The sequence below is a fragment of the Nerophis lumbriciformis genome, linkage group LG02, assembly GCF_033978685.3.
Source record: "Nerophis lumbriciformis linkage group LG02, RoL_Nlum_v2.1, whole genome shotgun sequence".
NCBI classification, from domain to species: Eukaryota; Metazoa; Chordata; class Actinopteri; order Syngnathiformes; family Syngnathidae; genus Nerophis; species Nerophis lumbriciformis.
In genome coordinates, this window is record NC_084549.2 from 30,831,407 (window position 1) to 30,856,728 (window position 25,322).

Sequence of the window (25,322 nt, forward strand, 5' to 3'; positions counted from 1 at the left end):
TCGCAGCAGAGTGTGAAGGGACTGGGATGAGAATCAGCACCTCCAAGTCCGAGTCCATGGTTCTCGCCCGGAAAAGGGTGGAATGCCATCTCCGGGTTGGGGAGGAGACCCTGCCCCAAGTGGAGGAGTTCAAGTACCTAGGAGTCTTGTTCACGAGTGAGGGAAGAGTGGATCGTAAGATCGACAGGCGGATCGGTGCGGCGTCTTCAGTAATGCGGACGCTGTATCGATCCGTTGTGGTGAAGAAGGAGCTGAGCCGGAAGGCAAAGCTCTCAATTTACCGGTCGATCTACGTTCCCAGAAGAAGATGGATGGATGGATTATCTTTGTGAAAATATTGGACACAGTGTGTTGTCAAGCTTATGAGATGCGATGCAAGTGTAAGCCACTGTGACACTATTGTTCTTTTTTTTTTCTTTTTTTTATGAATGTCTAATGATCGTGTCAATGAGGGATTTTTAATCACTGCTATGTTGAAATTGTTACTAATATTGATACTGTTGTTGATAATATTCATTTTTGTTTCACTACTTTTGTATTGTTCTGTGTCGTGTTTGTGTCTCCTCTCAATTGCTCTGTTTATTGCAGTTCTGAGTGTTGCTGGGTCGGTTTGGTTTTGGAATTGGATTGCATTGTTATGGTATTGCTGTGTATTGTTTTGTTCGATTGATTATTAAAAAAATAAAATAATAAAAATTAAAAAAAAGGAGAAAAAAAAATTTGATTTTTGAAAAATGAGAATAGATACTGAATCGCACAACGTGATAATCGCGATTTGAATTCGAATCGATTTTTTCCCACACCCCTATGAAATGGAATCAAACGTCACCAGTGACTGCATTTGATTGGTGAAACGCAGGCATGCGATAGATCCTACTTTGAAGGTCTGTCTGACAAACCAAAACAAACAAAGCGTGCATTAACAGATCGATAAAAATCAGTAGCGAGTAGGCAAGGCAAGGCAAGGCAACTTTATTTGTATAGCACTTTTCATACACAAAGCAGACTCAAAGTGCTTCACAGACAACAAAGTAAAATGAAAAAAAATAAAAGCAAAATTAAAATGCAGACAATAAAAATAAAAACAGTGCGGACGTTAAAAGTTAAAAGATTAAAAGATTTAGCTGAAAGCTAAGGTGAACATAAAAGTTTTCAGTCTAGTTTTAAAAGTAGTCAGAGTTGGGGAAAGTCTGACATCTTCAGGAAGTTTATTCCAGCTATTTGTTGCATAGTGACTGAATGATGCTCTCCCTTGATTTGAGTTTACTCTGGGAACCGCTAACAGATTGGTCTCAGAAGATCTTAGTGATCTAGAGGGCTTATATAGTGGGAGCATATCAGTGATATACTTCGGCCCTAGACCATGTAGTGATTTATATGTGAGCAGGAGGATTTTGAAATCAATTCTCTGATGTACAGGGAGCCAATTATAAGGATTTAAGAATTGGTGTAATGTGCTCACATTTTTTGGTCTTTGTTAGAACTCTTGCAGCAGCGTTCTGAACAAGCTGTAGCTGCCTGACAGTTTTTTTTGGGAAGACCTGCAAGGAGACCATTACAATAGTCTAGCCTACTGGTAATAAAGGTATGTACAAGTTTTTCTAAGTCTTGAGCTGACATGAGCCCTCTAAATCTTGTTAGATTTTTGAGGTGATAGTAGGCCGATTTTGTTACTGTAGCGAGCTGAATGTAGATAAATGGAGCGGAGTAAAAGTAGCGTTTCTTCTCTATAAATATACTCAAGTAAAAGTAAAAGCATGTTGCATTAAAACTACTCTTAGAAGTACAAACCCCGTTTCCATATGAGTTGGGAAATTGTGTTAGATGTAAATATAAACGGAATACAATGATTTGCAAATCATTTTCAACCCATGTTCAGTTGAATATGCTACAAAGACAACATATTTGATGTTCAAACTGATAAAAAAAATTTTTTTTGCAAATAATCATTAACTTTAGAATTTGATGCCAGCAACACATGACAAAGAAGTTGGGAAAGGTGGCAATAAATACTGATAAAGTTGAGGAATGCTCATCAAACACTTATTTGGAACATCCCACAGGTGTGCAGGCTAATTGGGAACAGGTGGGTGCCATGATTGGGTATAAAAACAGCTTCCCAAAAAATACTCAGTCTTTCACAAGAAAGGATGGGGCGAGGTACACCCCTTGTCCACAACTGCGTGAGCAAATAGTCAAACAGTTTAAGAACAACGTTTCTCAAAGTGCAATTGCAAGAAATTTAGGGATTCCAACATCTACGGTCCATAATATCATCAAAAGGTTCAGAGAATCTGGAGAAATCACTCCACGTAAGCGGCATGGCCGGAAACCAACATTGAATGACCGTGACCTTCGATCCCTCAGATGGCACTGTATCAAAACCCAACATCAATCTCTAAAGGATATCACCACATGGGCTCAGGAACACTTCAGAAAACCACTGTTACTAAATACAGTTCGTCGCTACATCTGTAAGTGCAAGTTAAAGCTCTACTATGCAAAGCGAAAGCCATTTATCAACAACATCCAGAAACACCGCCGGCTTCTCTGGGCCCGAGATCATCTAAGATGGACTCATGCAAAGTGGAAAAGGTGTTCTGTGGTCTAACGAGTCCACATTTCAAATTGTTTTTGGAAATATTCGACATCGTGTCATCTGGACCAAAGGGGAAGCGAACCATCCAGACTGTTATCTGTGATGGTATGGGGGTGCATTAGTGCCCAAGGCATGGGTAACTTACACATCTGTGAAGGCACCATTAATGCTGAAAGGTACATACAGGTTTTGGAACAACATATACTGCCATCTAAGTGCCGTCTTTTTCATGGACGCCCCTGCTTATTTCAGCAAGACAATGCCAAGCCACATTCAGCACGTGTTACAACAGCGTGGCTTCATAAAAAAAAGAGTGCGGGTACTTTCCTGGCCTGCCTGTAGTCCAGACCTGTCTCCCATCGAAAATGTGTGGCGCATTATGAAGACTAAAATACGACAGCGGAGACCCCGGACAGTTGAACGACTGAAGCTCTACATAAAACAAGAATGGGAAAGAATTCCACTTTCAAAGCTTCAACAATTAGTTTCCTCAGTTCCCAATCGTTTATTGAGTGTTGTTAAAAGAAAAGGTGATGTAATGTGGAAGTAGTGTCAAAGCGCTTTGAGTACCTTGAAGGTAGAAAAGCGTTATACAAGTACAACCCATTTATCATTTATTTATCATAACACAGTGGTGAACATGCCCTTTCCCAACTACTTTGGCACGTGTTGCAGCCATGAAATTCTAAGTTAATTATTTGCAAAAAAAAAAAAAAGTTTATGAGTTTGAACATCAAATATCTTGTCTTTGTAGTGCATTCAATTGAATATGGGTTGAAAGGATTTGCAAATCATTGTATTCCGTTTATATTTACATCCAACACAATTTCCCAACTCATATGGAAACTTGGTTTGTATGTTTGTACAGTGAATGTATATGTACAGGATGTGTATATGTATGTTTGTACAGTGAATGTGCGTGTGGATGTAAGAACTTTGAGTACGTAGGTATGTACTGTATTTGTGTATGTTTGTGGGAGCGTAGGTACCTATGTATGTATGAATAACGGTGTGTATGTGAGTATATGTGTATTTGTATGTACAATATATTTGACTCCCAGTGTGTGTGGGAGCCAGAGTACGGATCACCGGCCCCACGCAGCCAGGCCGGCCAACAACAGGAACCCCAGAGCCCGGCCCACCGTGCTGCCCGGAAGAGCCAGCAGCAGGCCGCAGACAGCAGAGGACAAGGCACAGGAGAAGGACAAGGCACAGGAGAAGCAGGGCACAGCCAGCCCTCAAGCCAGCGAGAAACCCACCCCACACGGGCAGTAAGGCGGGACGCCCCGCCCGGGGGGCCCAGAGACTCCCCGCAACCGGACGGGAAGACCGCCCCCGCCTCACCAGCAACCGGGCCCCCACGAGCCTACCCCCCACCCCCGGAGAGCACGGCGCGGCCCACCCCAGGCCACCCAACCCAAGTCGACCGCCCAGCACGGGGCCACGGGAACCACCTACCCCACCCGGAGGGACCCCAACGATGGAGATGGAACAACCAGCAACCACCCTGTCGAATTCCCCCCTGAGGGAGGGGAAAAATAAAAAAATTAAAAGAATATCTAATGTCTATGTCAATGTCTGTCTGTGAGTGTTGGCCCTGCGATGAGGTGGCGATTTGTCCAATGTGTACCATGCCTTTCGCCCAAATGCAACTGGGATAGTAGCAGTAGCATTAATGACCATTCAGATATCTAGCTAGATTAGTTTTATTGTCTGTCAAAAAGTGGTCACAGATCATTGATAAAATATAAAAGAAAACTACAGAAAACATTGTGGTATATTTTTCAGTTAATTGCATGTCAGCCAGTGTAACTTTTTACCCTCTAGCTGACAGCAGCAGGTGGAGTGAAGAGGGTCTATGATTAGGGTGACCTTCCAAATCACACAGCAGGTGTATAATTTGGATAAGTGAGCTTGGGGTGAAGCAATTATGTTTTCTATTCTGTTCTGATGTACTAGAGTTTTGGGGGTTTTTTTGTGGAGGAGGAAGTTATACAGGAAAAAAATGTTTAAGGTGAGACTGACTTTAATAATAGCTCTAAATCAGGGTTAGATTGTCCTCACTGGTATTAAAACCCTTGACTTTTTTCAGCAGGCGAAAGCACTGTCGGGCCTCTTTATAAACAGCAGTGGAGTGGTAACCATACATTTAAATGCGGCAAACGATCATAAAATTTGAAAACCAATCAGAATATGCTTTTATATTGTAAAACAACTTGCGAGATTGAACGTCGTCATGTGAGACTTCAGCGTGCTTCATAAGAGCTCTATTTATCTGCCACTATACTTTCCAAAATAAGGACCTGCAGTGCTGAAAAACAACAACATTGGAAGGAGGGATGGAAAATATTGCCTAGTATTTATATTGCGATATATAGTGCAGCCTCCTACCTACGATAGCAATATATATCAACAGATATTATTTATTATAGTTTTTTTTCTTTCCCTTCTTATAAGATCCAGTCTAGCGGCTGGTGCCAAAAACCCAAATATTTATACTCCAAAACCAGGAGGTTGTGCCTGGGCAAGGTTGGTTCGCCCTATCGTAGTGGGAAAAACAACTGTTTTGATGCAAATGAGCAATCCTACCGTCAAAGCCAACGACAGTCGTTGTGGTGTAATTTCCCCTCGTTAGCATTGAGGTATTGTGTGGCAGAACGATCACTGTGGATCGACTACTACCAGTCCAAAATAGTTAGAATCCCCCACGTAAGAATTCTATCTATCCAATGAGGTGTGTAACAATACAGTAGGGATGTAACGATATGACAATTTCGTAATACGGTTATTGTGACCAAAATTATCACGGTTATTATTATCGCGGTATTGTGGAATGTGCTCAAAACGTTTTTTAACGTAACTAAAACAACGCTGACAATGACACTGTTAGAAAAGCCATTATTTTTCATGTCTTGTGTTTTTCTTATGCTTCACTGGTGTTTTAGTCTCAGTGTTTTATAGCTAAACTTGTATTGTTCCACTGTAAATATTGGTTTGTAGTTGTACTGTAGCATTTTAAGATGTATTTAAATGAAAAGTGCGTAACAAAAAAATCTATTCTCATTATGTATCACTTCTGGCGGGCGTTCTGTCTTACTCTGTTCAGCGGTACATGAACAGAGTAAAACACCTTGTCTATTTTCCTCTGAAGAAAGACCGATCACCATATTTCCATGCTAAGAGAGCACAGCTTTCACAATTGAATATCTTATTTGCTCAGACAGTAATGTGTTTATAAGTTTCGATTGGGGTATGTTGTTTTTAACGGGGAAATAAGTATGTCTCTTGTTTTGATGTTAGCATTTAAGCTAGCAAGCTGGCACCAGTAAGTCCGCCATGAGTTTATCAAAATGCAGTTATTAATCTTGTTTTTTTAATATACGTAATTTAAAAGGGTAATACTAACTGTCGGGAGTTTTTCCGGGGTAATTATTATTGCAGTTTATCGTTACACTCCTACAATACAGTGTTCATTTTGACAGCTGTTTTTAATTTAGTTTTCGTTATAGTCCTTGGACAAAAATGTATTTTAGTTTTAGTCATATTTTAGTAATCTAAATTAACTTAGCTCTGTCCAGTTTTAGTCAACGAAATTTCTGAACATTTTAGTCAACTAAAATTACAGTAAATTGTGTCGACTAAAAAATGAAGTACAGCGAACAACACATCTTTGACGTTGTCTTGAAAGCACTTTTATTAATTGTTATTGCAAAACACATCAAAAACTAAATTCATATCAAGACCTGCACCCCATGAATATTTCAATAAGTACATTTCACACTAAACCGTATTAGGTGTAGGGTTGTACGATATACCGGTACTAATAAAGTATCGTGGCACCAATCAATTGAAATCTGTACTATACAACCTTTGAAAAGTACCAGTACCGTTCTTTCATCTGAGTGCCGCTTTGCGGTGGTGACTACAGAGCCGAGGCGCATGATGTTGAGTGTGTCAAAACGCACACACAAAGTGCATACAAGTAATAAAATCTTGGATAGGAAAAATGGCAAAAAACTACAATTCTACTGGTTAATATAGAACAGGGGTCTCAGACACGGGGCCCGCGGGCCAATTGCGGCCCGCACCTTAATATGAAAATGTAATGTTAGTGCGGCCCGCAAGTTTTATATGAATGGCGCTTGACAGTGTCATACTTGCTAACCCTCCCGATTTTTCCAGGAGACTTCTGAATTTCAGTGCCCCTCCCGGAAATCTCCCGGGGCAATCATTCTCCCGAATTTCTGCCGATTTTCACCCAGACAACAATATTAAGGGCGTGCTGTGATGGCACTGTCTTTAACGTCCTCTACAACCTGTACTAACAGCGTGCCATCCCAGTCACATGTTGTATTTGGCTTCTGAAGACACACATAAGTGACTGCAAGACATACTTGGTCAACAGCCATACAGGTCACACTGAGGGTGGCCGTATAAACAACTTTAACACTGTTACAAATATGCGCCACACTGTGAACCCACACCAAACAAGAATAACAAACACATTTCGGGAGAACATCCGCACCGTAACACAACATAAACACAACAGAACAAATACCCAGAATCCCATGCATCCCTAACTCTTCCGGGCTACAATATACACCCCCGCTACCACCAATCCCCCCTGCATGCGTCGGCTAAATACAAATATATTCCACAACCCCACACATGTCTTTTTCAAAGCCTGCAGTGAAGAGAAAGGTTAGTGATGAGCAAAGACAATTCCAGGAAAAGTGGGAGATGCAATATTTCTTTGTTGAGCACAGGGGCACCCCGACGTGTCTTATTTGCACAGAGAAAGTCGCGGTGCACAAGGAATACAATTTGAAACGTCATTATAAAACTAGACATGACTTGACTTTATTAATTAATGCTTGCAGTGGAGCCATGGCCCCACTGAAAAAACAGCTGAACTTTACAATGAATATCAAACAAACAAAAATTTAAAAAATTAAAAGAACAGACAGTATTTTATATTAAAAAAAAACATTTTCAGGGCAACAGCAGCATGGAAACTATTAGCATTCTAGGTATATGACTGTATTACTTATTGAATTAGATAGTGTCATTATACAGCTTAATTGCAGTATGCAGGGTAGAGTTTTTATGTCTCTTTGTCTTGGCTTTGGGCTCGGGTTCAGCCAGCTTATGTTGATTCCACAATGTCCTGGCAGTGCGGCTGCCTCGTGTTGGAGGTAGCAAGTCATGCAGAGGGTGTTGCTCATCATGCATATCCCTGACCAGCTTCACTGCAGCCTCCTCTCTCCTGGTCTGGAGTGATGGTAGGGGTTCTGAGATGTTTCCAGCTCTCCTCGTAATGATTTTACAGGCACGTTCCTGGACTCGCTCTAGCTCTGCCTGTTGTTTTTTGGAGCAGCCCACTAAGAGCACTGAGCTTTTTGTTCCAGACACGGCCTGATGAGAGTGGTGTAGATGGTAACAAGGTCGTCTGCAGGTAGTCCATGTCTCGCCATGACTGTGAGGTAGTGCAGCCACTTGGAGGCGGTTTTTATTGCCTTCTCGATGTGCACATCTCTAGTCAGGTTTTGATCGAGGTGGTAACCCAGGGACTTTGTTGTTTCCACGACAGGGACCTCCTGTCCCCCCAACATCAGTGCAGGAGGTTGTGATGGATTTCGGGCAAAACATATCAGGAGTTCTACCGACTTCTTCCCATTGAGTATCATTTTCTTATTTGCTGAGGAGTATGCAAAATACCAGGGAGATGAGAGAGTGAACCGGGTTGCAAATTTTAAAACCAGTCTACTGAGGCAACAAGATTTCTTCAAGAAAGCAACTGAAAAGAGCGATGCAGCAGTCAAAGCTAGCTACATGGTGAGTGAGATGGTTGCTAGCTACGACGGGAAAGCCATTCAAAGAAGGCGAATTCGTTAAAAAGTGCATGTTAGATTTTTTTAAGAAATATTTTCTTGCGGCCCAGCCTCACCCAGTTTTTGCATCCAGTGGCCCCCAGGTACATTGAGTTTGAGACCCCTGATATAGAGGGTGTGTGAAGCGCAATATGGATGTATTTGGGCTTCAAAACTAACAATAAAGGTGACGCTTTAAACAGGGAGGCAACACGTTGCCTTTCCTGCTTGTCGGCTCCCAGACCGTGGTTGAGGAGAGCAGGAGAGACGTTCCCTCCAGTACCAATGTTTTGTCAAAGGTAACACCCGACACTTCACAACGGATCCATAAGGCTGCGCTCTTAGGCCGTAATGACGAGGCCATCCATTAGTTACAACTTGGTCACTTTGTTTATAATTTCTGCTTTAAAACACCCCTCGCCAAATGTGGCGATTAGCAGTGTTGGCGCGAGGAATTTTCAAAATGGGGTTCCAGGGACCCCATCAAGTCAGAAAAATGGGGTCCCACTTTTTTGTAATCGTTTTGAAAACAAATGATATATGTATGCATTATCCTGTTATATCTCACATTCTAAATTGTACTTTGGAAAAAGGTTGTCATAAACGTTACTTAATTAATAAAAAAAAAATAACAAAAGAAAACACATTTTTATGCATATGTAAATTTATTCAGTTATAAACATTCATTCACGTTCTTCTTTTCTTCATGGATCTAAACTTTACCTTTGCCAGTAATTTTTTCTATATTTTTTTTTAATAAGTTGTAGATGTTTTTATTTCAGTATACAAGTGTAAAAGGTGTTTTGCTTCAGTCATGAAATTTTGATAATAACACTGTCTTTACTTGCCTCCTCTGCTCCTTTCAGAGCGCCAAAAAAGCTGTTTGACTGGTTCCCCGCCGATTCGGCCAACTTGTGAACTGAATGTTATGAAAGTAGCATACGTGTGTGTGTTCCTTTAAGAATGGCAGTATGTGGGGTGAGTGACGTGTGTAAGTGAGTGGGCGAGAGAGAGGAGTTGTAGCAGTAGCAGTTTGTGTGCAGGAGCGTTAGTAGATAGTAGATGTCCGGTTGGCTTTGTGAAAAACATCAATAAAGAATTTAAACGAATCCGATGATCTAAACCCAACAGCGGAACTGTGGGGACCCACTGCCGGGTAAAGTGGAGGGTGTTACCCCCGACAATACATCGGCCCTGGAGGAAACGTCTCCCCTGCGCTCCTCGACCACAGTCTGGGAGCCGACAAGCAGGAAAGATGTAACACGATGTTTCTTGGTGGCTGGTATGGCTGGATCTTTGAAAATCAATGCACCCGGTCGTATAGGTGTTTTTTTTCTTAGCCTGACTACATGACGTGCAAAACATCTTTCCATCTTCATAAGTCAGCCATTTGCAAAAAAAATGGCTCCTGAAGCCACTTTTCATTGAAGCTTTGCTTCTTGGGTTTATTGCTCGCCATGACGAAAACAAAACACCGGCGGAAAGCGATAATAGATAAAACAAGCAAACCGGAGCTTTGACCCGGAGAAGGCAGGGTCGGTAAAAAAAAAAATCTGCGTCCCAGGGGACGCACGGACTTTTGGAAATGCGCGTCCTTTCTGATTTCAATGTGTAAAAGCATTAACGCCAACAGTGGCGAATAGTATTTGCACCTTTGCTCAAACTTAGGTAAACATTTAAATAATAAGAATTCAGATCTGCACAAGGAGTTATAAAAAGTGACAGGTCATAATGTAGTTGTTACACCTGTCCTGCTTTTCGGTCCGGTGCAGACCGTAGTCGAGGAACACAGGGCAGACGTTCCCTTCAGGGTCGATGCCATTTCAATGCCTTTTAATTTATATTTTAACCTTGTAAAATTGTTCTTCCACTGAGTGTTTAATGTAGTGTATTTTCTGTTAAAATAAAGCCAATATTGACATTTTTCATAGTTTCCTTTAATTGGAACAGTATCGAAAAGTATCAAAAAGTATCCATACACATTTAGGTACCGGTACTAAATTATTGGTATCGGAACAACCCTTATTGTGTGTTTTTGTTTTAGCTGAAATTTTGCATTTTTTTTCAAATGTTGAATAATACATGACTAAAATGTTCACATGAAGAAAGTAGTTTTATTCTAGATTGCAGGCAAGCTCACCCATGCTTACAACAAAATAATAAATTAATCAATCAATCAAAGTCTACTTGTATAGCCCTTAATCACAAATGCCTTAAAGGGCTGCACAAACCACAACAACATCCTCCATTGATCCCAAATCAGGGCAAGAAAAAACTCAACCCAGTAGGACAAAGAGAAACCTTAGAAGGGAACGCAGATGTGGGGACTTTCAAGACAACTTCAAAGATGCGTCGTGTCCTACTCTGTTTTACCAGAGAAAACGGAGCCACAGGGTTTACAATGGGTCTTGTTATATACCTTGCAAAGGTCAAATGTGTTCATATGTCTTCTCTATATTCCAGGGGTAGAAGACATATTGTAAGGATGTGTGTAACAATACAGGGTAGGGATGTAACAATATGAGAATTTAATTTCACGTTTATTGTGACCAAAATGAGCACGGTTATCAATATTATTGTGGAATGTGCTCAAAAAGTGTGTTTTTTTTAACATAACTATCCATCCATCCATTTTCTACCGCTTATTCCCTTCAGGGTCGCGGGGGGCGCTGGAGCCTATCTCAGCTACAATCGGGCGGAAGGCGGGGTGCACCCTGGACAAGTCGCCACTTCATCGCAGGGCCAACAGAGATAGACAGACAACATTCACACTCACATTCACACACTAGGGCCAATTTAGTGTTGCCAATCAACCTATCCCCAGGTGCATGTCTTTGGAGGTGGGAGGAAGCCGGAGTACCCGGAGGGAACCCACGCAGTCACGGGGAGGACATGCAAACTCCACACAGAAAGATCCCGAGGCCGGGATTGAACTCACAACTACTCAGGACCTTCGTATTGTGAGGCAGACGCACTAACCCCTCTTCCACCGTGCTGCCCTTAACATAACTAAAATAGTTTTAATAGCTAATCTTTTATTGTTGTAATGTAAGTTTTTCTTTGTACAGTAGGTCTTTAAGATGTATTTAAATGGAAGGTGCGTAACAAATAAAATCTATTCTAATTATGCATCACTTCTTGCGGCGTAGTCTGTCCTACTCTGTTCTGTTCTTGAACGCACCATAAAAACATCTTGTCTCTTTTCCTCTGAGGGAAGATCGATCATCATAATTCCATGCTAAGTAAGCACAGCTTGTAGGTTCAATGTTCACAACTGAATAGCTTAGTTGCTCAGACAGTAATGTGTTCATATAAGTTAAGATTGGGTATGTTGTTTTTAACGTTGAAAGACATATGTCTCTTGTTTTCATGGTAGCATTTGAGCTAGCACCAGTATATCCGCTGTAGCCCGTGAGTTTATAAAAGTGCAGTTATCAATCTTGGTTTTTAGATCATTTTAATTTAAAAGGGTCATACTAACCGTTTATCGTTACATCCCTACAATATAGTCTTGTTTCCTGGTGAAATATCCAAACACCTTGTCTTAGTAGTTGCAGTTCTGATTGGATCCCCGCCGTGATTTAGTCCCGCTCCTCTCCTGCATGCTACTGTGATATATTTTTTTATTTCAAATATGCATAAAAACAAGAGCAAACCTGATCCAATACAGTACTATAGCCTTAACAGACATTATAACAAAATGAAAACAATGGAAAAGAAAAAACAAAAACAAATGAGCATTGGACTTTCTTTTTCTCTTTTTTTTTACATATTTGAAAAGGAGTGAGAAGAAGTTTACACTTACTGTGATTGGATAGATTTGTAACTTGTCCCACCGACCGAAAGGCGATATTAAATATGATTGGATTTCGTCCGTCATTTATTTTCGTCTCGTTTTTATTTGTTGACTAAATTGTTAATTAATTGTATCCTTATTTTCGTAATGTGCATTTGTTTTGACTTGTTATCATCCTATTTTAGTCAGGGGAAAATAGGTCGTTGACGATAACTAAGACGAAAATTACAGTGCTACAATACATTGTTTTTTCCGAGTGAAAAATCCAAACACCTTGTCGTAGTAATTGTAGTTTTGATTGGGTCCACGCCATGATTTACCCCGCCCCTCTCCTGCATGCTACTGTGATTGGATGCATTCCTAACTTGACAAAATAAATATGATTTGATTTCGTCTCAGTCAACATTTTCGTCTCGACTAAACTGTCAACCAATTTCGTAAAAATGTTTGTCAACGTGCATTTGTTGTGATTCGTTATAGTCCTATTTTAGTCAGGGAAAAATAAGCTGTTGACGTTAACAAACATTTGTCGTCAACAAAATGAACACTACATGTTTGATGCATGATATTTTGTCAATTAATCCAATTTTATTTATAAAGCGCTTTCCATACATAAAAAATAAAACACAAAACTATTTTACATATTTAAAAATGCCCGATGACACGCTTCAGTCATCATCAATTGCACGCACGCATGCACGCACAGCAATGGCCTATATAATATATAATCACTGATGCAGAGGGCTCCCTCTCAGGAATACTGGAGAGTAAAAATAATAAAACATGTAAAAGAGAAAAAACAATGAGTAAGAATGAAAGATAAAATACGAGTAAAACATATGAAGATACAAATTCGCATAGACAGTAGATAGATGATTAGAACTAAATAAAACCTAGCACTTATAAGAAATAAAAAGGCTAGTACAAATGACTTTAATAAAATTAATAAATATTAAGTAAAAGCCAAATCAAAAAGATTGGTCTTAAACCTACTTTTAAAAACATGAACGTTCTCTAATGCCCTGAAGTCCTCCGGCAAGCTGTTCCATAGACGGAGGTCATAATAGTGAAAAGATGCCATCCCGTGACTTTGTGTCTTGACTTTTGGAATAATTAGGAGTAAATTAGGGTAAAAGCAAATCTGAAAGATAAGAAGGCCTGATACCATAAAAAACATTTATAAACCTTCAAATTGATCCTGAAACACACTGGGAGCAAATGCAGTAATTTTAAAACTGGTGTAATGTGGGCCCGCCTTCTGGTCTTTGTCAGAACACGAGGAGCTTAATTTTGGAGTAATTGTAAAGGTGCAATAACCTTTTTAGGAAGACCGGAAAGCAGGGCATTACAATAATCTATAGGACTCATATTAAAAGCATGCATTAGCATCTCCGTGTTGCCCTGAGAGAGAATAGGGCGAACTTTGGCTAAAGTCTTAAGATGATAAAAAATTATTTTTGTTATATTTTCAATATGTGGTATAAAACAAAGCTCAAAGTCGAAAATGACACCCAGATGTTTCACTCGGCGTGATGGGGTCAAGGACAATGATTGTAGTTTTGATATGTGTTTCTGTCTCAGGGCCTCAGGACCAACAACTAAAATTTTAGTTTTGTCCTGGTTAAGCTGTAAAAAATGATCTGCCATTCAGGATTTAATTTCTAAAATGCAATTAAAAAGCCTATCAATTGGTTTTGTGTCATCAGGAGACATGGAAATGTACAGCTGTGTGTCATCAGCACAACTGTGGAATTTAATTCCATGTCTCCTGATGACAGAGCCAAGTGGAATCATGTAAATATTAAAAATAATATTTGATTCCTGAAGCACACCACGTGATTTCATGGATCTTTGAGGAGCTTTTATTCATACTTACCAATATTTTTCTGTCTGAGGGATAGTAAGTGAACCACTTGTGAACAGTACTTATGAGACCCACCAGGTGTTTGAGTCTATTTAAAAGAATGAGGTGATCGACTGTATCGAAGGCAGCACTAAGATCCAGTAGTACAAAGACTGACAGTTTTTGAGAATCTGCACTTAGCCTGAGATCATTTACGATCTTTAAAAGGGCCATCTCAGTACTGTCGTTAACCCTAAATTAAGAATCAAACTTCTCTAAAATAATACATTTATTCATGGATTACAAAACTTAAATGAGATTTTCAGGGACGTAAACAAAGTAGGAGTGGTTCACATACTCTTAATATCCAATGTTTTATCGTTTATACTTCATATTGTAGTGATAGGGGGTGTCAATGTGTTGTTGTTCAGTCTGTTAGCTTAAGCCCATAATTAATGCTTTAACTATTTATTTGTATATACGTTACGTACATTGCGCAAGTTGTTTACGGAGGAGTTGTTGAAAAAGAAGCTAGGTATATCCATGCTGATGTCTGTGTCACCTGTACTTAATAGTCAGAAAAAGGTTAATAACCCCACAAAAAATATTACAGTTAAGTTTTAATCAGCGCTGTGCTGTGGCGAAAAAAAGGTTGTGGTGTGTATGTCTGCATGCGTGTGTTTTATGTGGGTGTGGTCCCATATGACAGTGTATTGGCGAGTTTCCCCGAAAATTGGGCTTTATGGCTTTATTGCAGTTTGTACTGTATTTTTACATGTTTATCATGTTTGGCAAACTTCCCTCTTTAATTTGGTATTACATTTATATGCATTGTTATCTCTGTTCCCGTGTGAAAGCATCTGTTTAAATGTGATCAGCACACACGCTTTCTTACAGTTGTACAAATTATGGAATAAATAAGAAAGAAACAGATCCATCCATCCATTTTCTACCAGTTGTCCTTCTCGGGGTATCGGGGGTCTGGAGCCTATCCCAGTTCCACTCGAGCAGAAGGCGGTGTACACCCTGGACAAGTCGCCACTTCATCACAGGGCCAACACAGATAGACGACATTAACAGTTTTTCCTTAGAATTTTAACTACAAGTTACTTTTAGACCAAGGGTTTCAAACGTATGGCCCGCAGGCCAGATCAGGTTTTATCCGGCCTGCGAGATGAGTTTGCTCAGTATAAAAATGAGCTGAAATTTTTGAATGAAAGAGACAACACACACACGCACACATACACACTACTAATATTTACGAGGGAAAAAATAAATGATTGAAGTGACAAGCTTAAGCTTGCAATGCAAACAATACTGCTTTTGTAGACCAAAAGATCTGACAGCCATGGAAGCACATTCAATCTCTTTATTAAACAGAAGTAACACAATTCTGTGAAAACATTCAACAGAGCTGCTGTAACTGCCGACAAACAGCTAACAAACACTAGTGCGGTGCTGCACTGTCTGAGCGTTGATGTCACACGTCACTTAGCAACAAGCACCACCTTTTAAAGGCACACACTTACACTCCGCTCTAATAAATGTTTCTCAACTGCATACGCCAGATATTTGACTTTTTTTTTTTTTTTAAAGTAACACATTAATAACTTTCCCTAGTAACTAATGACATTTATGAAAGAGTAATTCCTTTATAAATTCAATTACTTTTTTGGTTAAGTAACGAGGAACTATAATTATTTACTTTTTAAAAGTAATTTTCCTTACACTGATTATGATACCATGTATCATGAGAAAGAAGCGCAGTGGAGGACGATGACTAAAGCAGTCGCTCTGCATACCATCAAGATGTGTGAATAAAATAGCCTGCGATTATTCACTTGACTTACTGAAACTATAGTCTTTTCAAATTTTTACTTGATCATTTAGTTTAATGCAATGTATTATACTACACTTTATTTACAGAAGTATTTGATTCAAGACATACGTTTTAAGTTTTCACTTTCTTAATCTCAATGTTGGAGATAATTATTTATTTGCATGCAATGTGAAATGCAAACTTTTTGTTGACAGAAGTATTTTATTCAAGACAGAAGTATTGCTACCAGTGTTGGGACTAACGCGTTACAAAGTAACGCATTACTGTAACGCCGTTAGTTTCGGCGGTAGCTAGTAATCTAACGCGTTATTTTTTATATTCAGTAACTCAGTTACCGTTACTACATGATGCGTTACTGCGTTATTTTACGTTATTTTTTATGTAGTATCGGCTAGAAACAGAAGATCTGAGTGTGTTTTATTGGAGAGTTGCGGTGTCGTACTTCTGAATCTTCCTCTGTCACAAGGGCGAGAAGAAAAGAGGCGAGCTGTGTGTGTGTGGCTGCGTGTGGGTGTGGGGAGGGGATGGGGGGGGGGGGCGTGTCTGTGTTTACTAGTGGTGCAACGGATCAACATTGATCCGTGATTTGTTCGGATCAATATCTTCGGTCCGTACACACGTGATCCGCGGTTTGATATATGAAACAAAAAAAAGTTGTTTGCACGTTTAGTCCACACACAGCGTGGTCATTGCGAGCGGAGTAACGGAGGAGCTTCAACGCCCCGCACCATTTAATCGGTGTGTTTACAGGTGCAGACTCGGTTGTGCAAAACGAGGGTTTTAAACACATGCTGAACGTGCTTGAGCCACGTTACGATATCCCGTCGTGCACCCACTTCAGCAATAAGATTGTGCCAGATCTTTATGAGCAGGAGAAGAAAAAAGTTGTGGATGAACTATCCCGAGCATCATCTGTTGCGCTCATGACAGACGGGTGGACGTCCAGGGGAACTACGTGACGATAAGCGCTCACTTCATCACAGCAGACTGGGAGATGAGAAGACATGCCCCCTCTACGAAAGTCATCTTGCGCAGGAACTGACACAAGCAGTGGAGGAATGGAAGATAAAGATATCCCAGTCACACGTGATAATGCCTAAAATCAAATAAATGCAGTGAATGAGGCAGGACTGGGACCACAAATAGGTGCTTTGCACATGTAGTGAATTTAGCATCACAGAAGGGAATCTCAGTCAATAGGATGGAGCGTCTCCTTAGGAGGATCAGGAAGGAGGTTACCTACTCCACCCAAGCACAACAGCTGCTCATGTGCTTAAGACAAAGCAATAAATGCTAAAGCTGCCTACTCATAAGCTCATACATGATCTCCCAACAAGGTGGAACTCCACTTATGATATGTTGGAGCAGCAGGCAGCTATATGCTCTGCATTGACCCACAAGATCCTGAAGACAAATGTCAAAGACATCATCAACCTGTCTGATGATGATGTGAGAGTGGCAGAGGAGGTCCTCCAGGTGCTTAAACCCCTCAAAACTGTTACATCTCTACTGAGCACTGAAACGTCACCATCTGTGTCAATGATCCTGCCACTGAAAACAAGGATTCTACAATCCATGGCTCCAAGTATGGAAGACAACAGAATCACTCCGGATGTCAGGCTTTATTTCACTATCTATGTTTCAAGGAAGATGATGTGCCTTCTTATGTTGCAATTTAAGTTGTTTTTTATTAATGGTCATTGGTCCAAGTTTAAAGAAAAGAGAAATGCCTTTTTATGTTGCACTGTTTTTCATTAATTATGTTAAAAGGAGAATAAAAATGCATGTCAAGTTGATCAACAGATTGTATTATTCTCCAGTGCAATAACAGTACTGAAATGAAGGCTTAAAGGGCATTAATGGGAGCTTTAAAAAAAAAAGAAGAAAAAAATAAGTAACTAAATAGTTACTTTTTACACTAACGCATTACTTTTTGGTGTAAGTAACTGAGTTAGTAACTGAGTTACTTTTGAAATAAAGTAACTAGTAACTGTAACTAGTTACTGGTTTTCAGTAACTAACCCAACACTGATTGCTACCCAGAGGAAGCTCATAGTTTAGTTCTTTAAAAATAATTCACAAAAGCAAAATTTATATCTGGTCTAAAAAGAACAACATTATTCAAATTAGAATTTTGCTGAGAGTAGATGCAGTGTATACAGTGTCATTTCAAAATACTAGTTTTTAATAAAATCTAATAAAAACTTGTCTTTAATTATCTCTATCATTTGCATTCAATGTTTTTTTTTTTTTTTCAAACTAGGGAAGAAATAAAAATAAAAAAAAGGAAATGTTATTTTTTTGTGAACAAAATCAGAGATTTTATTTTTAGGCCATATCGCCTAGGCCTAGTTCTGACCAAACATCTTTGTGATTAATGCAGCACAATCATTTTCTATCAGCATTTTAGCAGTGCACTTATTTATAGAGTCAAATATCTTAACGCAAAGCTAAAATACATATTTTTTGCTTTCTTTCCCACCCAAGCATCAACACAGAGCAGAAAAAGGCCAAATTTTACGCTAATGCCATGACCCTCAAGACTGACACAGCCGGCTTTGACGAGCCGCAGTTATGAGAAGCCAAGTAGTGATGCAGCAGAAACAGTTACCTTCTAACTGCGAGCCTGTTATTTCATAAGACAATGTTACAGCGCGTAACTTTGTACGTCACAGCTGAAAGTGTAACAATGAGTGTGTATTTTCTTCCATAGCTATGGAAAGGAAAAGCATGATGTCCTTGAGCTGTAGGGGAGTAGGAATAAAGGGTTGTTTTACTTCCATTCAGAACATGCATTCATTTGCTTCTTTAGACTCCCGCCTTCGCTCAATACTGACAATTGGACATCCGGGCTAAAGGCTGCACCTACAGTATATGCATTTAAAGAGGTCATACATTGATTTTTTTATACATTTAATACACTTCCTTGTGGTCTACATAAAATGTTAACAGTGGTTCTTTCGTCAAAATGGATTATGTTTCACAGACCGTTTTCAAGCAGCTTTCTGACTCTCTTCAAAATGCGCTGTTTTCCAGGCAGTCTTATTTACATGGGTCCACTTCGACCGCGTCTTCTCCCCGCTCACTGTGTTGTACCATATATGTTGGACTATACAGGCGCACTTAAAATCATTTCAGTTTCTCAAAAATCGACAGTGTGCCTTACAATCTGGTGTTCTTGACGTACTTACTAATTGTAGTTACCAACCTCGAAGCAATTTTATTTGGCACATGGTGTAATCTTAAGTGTGACCAGAAGATGATGGTCACCAGAGGTGGGTAGTAACGCACTACATTTACTCTGTTACATCTACTTGAGTAACTTTTGGGATTAATTGTACTTCTAAGAGTAGTTTTAATGCAACATACTTTTACTTGAGTATATTTATAGAGAAGAAACGCTACTTTTACTCCGCTCCATTTATCTACATTCAGCTCGCTACTCGCTACTGATTTTTATCGATCTGTTAATGGACGCTTTGTTTGTTTTGGTTTGTCAGACAGACCTTCAAAGTAGGATCTATCGCATGCCTGTGTTTCACCAATCAAATGCAGTCACTGGTGACGTTTGACTCCGTTTCACCAATCAAACAGATGATTAACTGCACATAAATATGATTAACTGCACATAAAGTTTCAGCGGCAAACAACAACAACAATGGCAGAGACAACAACGAACGCAAACACCCCTGGCCTCACATAAAATCCATGTTCAGACAACCAAAAAAACAGTTATGTAATGCGTTGTCATATGTGTCTCCCCAAACAAGTTGACATTTCAGGTTACATGAACTCAACGTCAAATTTGAGGAAGCACATCGCGGTAAGTAATGTTAGTAGATATTTTGGCTGTCACTGTAGGCTGATGTTAGCTTCCCTGCTATTAATCACTGTCAAATGTACATTGTGTGGAGACATTTATTAACGCACTGCAGCCTCATAGACACACACACACACACACACACACACACACACACACACACACACACACACACACACACACACACACACAGACACACACACACCAATCAGAAGTGCACAGTGTGTTCCCAGGTGCAGCCCACACCTATCAGTTTATAGTTTGCGTTAAGGCTAACTTGTTATTTTCCTTTGTAATCTCTGCCTACTGTGCCTATGGTGCTGTTAAGTTATTCAATCAATCAATCAATCAATCAATCTTTATTTATATAGCCCTAAATCACAAGTGTCTCAAAGGGCTGCACAAACCACGACATCCTCGTGGCTCAATTTGCCTTAATTTTTTTTATTTTAATGTATTATTATTTAATATATATTATTGTTTTAGTTGCTTAAGAGATATTCCTGGCTCTGAATTTGTTCATTGCTATTTTTATGTTTTTGTGCATTATTTGTTGCCGTCATCATTAAACGAACAGGTTACTCATCAGTTACACAGTACTTGAGTAGTTTTTTCACAACATACTTTTTACTTTTACTCAAGTAAATATTTGGGTGACTACTCCTTACTTTTACTTGAGTAATAAATCTCTAAAGTAACAGTACTCTTACTTGAGTACAATTTCTGGCTACTCAACCCACCTCTAACGGTCTCACATAAGAGACACGTGTGGACTGCAGGGTGTCGCCTGTTCAATAAAAGACGCTAACACTTACCGGTAAGCAAGCAACACCAAAACTTTGATGTTTGATTGACAATATAGAACATTACACACGGCGCTCAAAAATGTCAAAATGTTTTAGTATAACTTTGGTATGCTACAAAGCCGCACCGCTTGATGGAACGCTGAGCCTTACGGCTACCGAAGTCAGAAGTATTGTGCTTCAACCGGTATTCTTAGGGCAGTGGAAGAGTGGCCGTGCGCGACCCGAGGGTCGCTTGTTCAATCCCCACCTAGTACCAACCTCGTCATGTCCGTTGTGTCCTGAGCAAGACACTTCACCCTTGCTCCTGATGGGTGCTGGTAGCGCCTTGCATGGCAGCTCCCTCCATCAGTGTGTGAATGTGTGTGTGAATGGGTAAATGTGGAAGTAGTGTCAAAGCGCTTTGAGTACCTTGAAGGTAGAAAAGCGCTATACAAGTACAACCCATTTATCATTTTATTTATCATTTAATCAATCGCAACTGGGCTGTTTAGTTTGTCTTAGATCGTAGTGAGAAAAACAGTTGTTTTTCTCATTACAATAGGGAGGAACTATCCTGGCCCAGGCACAACCTCCTTGTGGTGAAGTATAAATAGTTGGGGTTTTGGCACCAGCTGCTAGACTAGATCTGACTAATCTAAGACTATCAGCATGAACTGATTAAGCCTACGGTACTTGGATAAGAGGCAAAACGTCTTCTACAACAAACCAAACAGTGCAGTTGCAATTGATTGAATGCCCTGAAAATACAATGACCTGGGTGAATGAGAACATCCCAAACATCGGTATATTGGTTTTTGTATAATGACATTAGAATAGCACTTATTGGTAGACATATTATCTGATGTTTTGTTTCGCAATAATTTTCAAAAACAACTTTTCTTACCTATTGGTACTTGCTGATGTGTAGTTGGGATCTGCATAAGTCCCGGAAATTTGCGTGAATCCGCCATTGTAGTCAGCGCCATAGTCAATAAGTTCCTTCTTTTTCTCTATCCTCTTGTTGTGGGACATTCATCCTGCGCTGTTGTAATTTCCAATATAAAGTAACGTACAGTTCTAACTTATATATTTCAGTGGTCTCGCTATGGAAGCGCTAAAAACTACCAGGTACAACAAAGATGACGGGGAGAAGACTTTGTCGAAGTGGAGTCACGTAAATAAGACCGCCCACAAAATGGCTTGAAAAGAAGGACAAAAAGCAGCTTGAAGATGGTCTGTAAAAAATAATTTGTGAAACATTTTGACCAAGAGAACCATCATTACATGTTATGTAGACCACAAGGAAGTGTTTTAAATGTAGAAATAAAATCATAATATGACCCCTTAAAAGGGGATCTGCCCTTTTTTTGGAATGTTGCCTATCGTTCACAATCACTATGGGAGACAAGAACACACGTCTTTTTTTAGGATTCTAAAGATGATAAACGCTTGCGAGATGTGGCTAACGGGAGTCACCATTGTAGCTTTAAGAGCCCTCTAAAACAACTTCAAAAACCTCCATCAACGTTTTATATAGACACTGCAATGTTTGTATATATATATATATATATATATATATATATATATATATATATATAGGATGTAGTAACAGACAATATCTACCGTGTTTTGGTCATTTTAAGAATCACCGTAACTTCTTTCCTCAGCGCATTCATTTCTGTTTCCATAGCAGGGCACTTCCAACTTCCAGCAACAAATGTGTGTTTCTACTTCCGCAAACAAACACTTGTGTGTTATAATCATGGCAGACTTGTTAGTAGATGACTTGGATAAGAGGCAAAACGTCTTCTACAACAAACCAAACAGTGCAGTTGCAATTGATTGAATGCCCTGAAAATACAATGACCTGAATGAATGAGAACATCCCATAGACATATCGGTATTATGGTTTTTGTATAATGACATTAGAATAGCATTTATTAGGAGACGTATTATCTGACGTTTTGTTTCGCAATAATTTGCAAAAACAACTTTTCTTACCTATTGGTACTTGTTGATGTGTGTTGATGGTCATTTTAAGAATCACCGTAACTTCTTTCCTCAGCGCATTCACTTCTGTTTCCATAGCAGCGCACTTCCGACTTCCAGCAACAAATGTGTGTTTCTACTTCCGCAAACAAACACTTGTGTGTTGTAATCATGGCAGACTTGTTAGTGACAAAAAATGCTATTTTTGGACAAATGTGGATTCACAACCAAACTTTTTTTAAACTGAATTTTAGGAGGATGAAATACTCATTATAGAAGCGGTCATGAAGAAAGGGTGAAACGTTGGAGCAGACAGAAGCCGTGAGAGTGAGGTCGGCGTCACTTTGACGCTGCAAATGTGGAACTTAGAGTCAAGCTATGCGACATAAATGTAATGCTTACCCAAAATCAACTGGAAAAAAACGTCCCCAGTCAGCTTGACCAAACAGACAACTGTCTAATGAGTGAGACACTATAATACTGATCATGATACATGCAGCCCATCATGCTTGTTAGTACAACTACATAAACTGTCAAGCTAGCTGTGTGCAAACAAACCATGAAATGTGGGCTAATACTTTGCAGATACTGTAATATGATTGTGCAGGTTTTTCAGTCAGTACAGATTGGTGTCCTTTGCATTGTGTGCGATGTGTTAATACTCTAAAAAAAAAACGTTCCTCAGTGTTCGCTCTTTTAATTAAATGTTGGGTATTATGCGTAACATAAATAAGGTATTGTTGGCGGTTTTTGGATGCATTTTTAAAGTGATTTAGAGGCACAATTTAGCTGAATTCCTCGCCACCTGGAACAAGCCCATTATTACAAACTAGAAAGCAAAAAAAATAATAATGTTGTCTTCTTGTCTCTCATTAGGATTCCCCTTTTGAAGTTCCCCTTTAATGCACCTTATAATCTAGTGCACCTTTTGTATGAAAATAGACCTGAATACACCCGCTCATCGGCAGTGCGCTTTATAATCCGGTGTGACCTTTGGGCTGAAAAATACAAGTAGTTTTAGCGATTCAATATTGATTCTACTGACAGATGACAGTTCGAACTATACGAGGCTTTGTATTAGAAAAGGCAACAGTGGAGGATGCATGCGCATGTCCGAGCCAGTCTGCCCCACAACAATAAGATAGAGAAAAATGAGGATATTTTTTACTACAGCGTCGGACTACCATGGCGGACGTGAGCAAGGCCCTCTGAGTACATTTATACCACATATGGAGATCTCTATTGACATCACATGTGGCACCACATCACAAAAGGAGCAAATTCCAAACGGGTCGTTTGGTGGAAGTAGAAAGGAAGACAAAATGGTTTTATAAATATCTATGCAATGCCTCCACAGTTTAATTAAACATTTTAGGGACTTACGCAGGTCCCAAATACACAACAACAGGTACCAATAGGTAAGTTGGTTTTGCATAATAGGGCCCTTTAACAGCAATATTTCTGTTACCTGGCTCTGTGATGTTGAATAGAGAGCAGGAGTAAGGGTCCTCTCTGTCCTCCTCTGGGATGGGACACCCATGTTTGCCCACGATAAACTTCACCCCCACTCTGAAACAAGGGCACAAAATTGGCTTTGAAAAAAAGTGTTCATCTATCTATCAGCTCCCTGTTACCATGGTTACGAAGGGATTGCTTTTGGCCATCACATCTGTGATCAGGTTGCACAGGGTGAAGGATGTGGACAATATTGTTCGCCGGTCGAGTAAAGAAAACAAGTTTGGTCATTTGTTACAAGCTTTGTTTTCCACTTGAATAATCTTCCCAGGGGCAGAATGAATACAAAAAGGTGGAAATCATCTTTCCTGACCTGTGCTGGAAGTGAGGGTGACGTCGCAGGTAGCCCAGCCAGGTGTCCCTTATAGCTTGTCGCAGCTCCTGGTGATGTCTGGCAGATAAAACTCCCACCAGAACTTCATAGAACGGTACCACCCCATCTATATTGGACACAAGTATGAGCCAAGTGAAATATTTAACTTGCGTTTGACTCATTAAAAACCTTATTTCATGGGAGGTTCGCCACAATATCTTACAAATTAAAACAAGCACTATGCTTTAATAACACGTGAACATAGTAACTGTCTAAACACTGCCAGCGACACGAACTTAAAAACACGCCAAGTGGGTCGGTAAAGTTAGCCAAGTGCGCGTTTCAAAAGTAGGAGCTAAAGCCCGGCCGTCAAGCGTAAAAAGTACCCGGGAATGTGTCGTCGTCCAGCGGGGTGTAGGACCGTCGGTGAGCGAACCACAAGTGCACCAGCACGGCGACAGCACAGGGCAGAAGAACCAGCGCTAGCCTCCGCATGGACGGAGACCTTCATTCACCCGGAGTGGTGTCGGGCTTGAGCGGAGGAGAGTTTCCTCCCGGGTTGAAGTCCACCGTAGCGAAGAAGTGTTCAGAATGAGAGCTCTCTCCAGTCCGCCGCGTCCACAGCACCGCCTCATGTCTGCCTCCGCGGCTGAGAGAGCTGCACCAATGGGAGGGAAGGAATCTTCCCGAGGTGCATTGTGGGACATGAAGTTTTTATGCAATACGTCATACTATACCAGGGGTCGGCAACCCAAAATGTTGAAAGAGCCATATTGGACCAAAAATACAACAAAAAAAATCTGTCTGGAGCCGCAAAATATGTAAAGCCATTAATAAGTGTTATAATGGAGGCAACACATGATGTAAGTGTATATATTAGCTATATTAGACCAGTGTTTTTCAACCTTTTTTGAGCCAAGGCACATTTTTTTCATTGAAAAAATGCTGAGGC

General features: G+C 40.0%; 1 protein-coding gene across 4 annotated transcripts in view; it reads right to left on the reverse strand.

The window, feature by feature from the left end:
* b3galnt2 (beta-1,3-N-acetylgalactosaminyltransferase 2) overlaps positions 1–24,999 on the reverse strand; it is a 57,549-nt gene extending 32,550 nt beyond the window's left edge. For 3 of the 4 annotated variants that reach the window (XR_009815274.1, XR_009815278.1, XM_061960672.1), the window contains exons 1-3: positions 24,757–24,999; positions 24,371–24,497; positions 24,011–24,111 (exon numbers count right to left, since the gene is read on the reverse strand). Coding sequence is in view for 2 of the 4 variants with exons in the window: in XM_061960672.1 (XP_061816656.1) it covers positions 24,011–24,111; positions 24,371–24,497; positions 24,757–24,865 (337 nt within the window). In the remaining 2 variants the exon portion in view is untranslated. The remainder of the gene's footprint in view (positions 1–24,010; positions 24,112–24,370; positions 24,498–24,756) is intronic. The other variant, XM_061960658.2, reaches the window with a different exon arrangement.
* Positions 25,000–25,322: the final 323 nt, after the last annotated feature.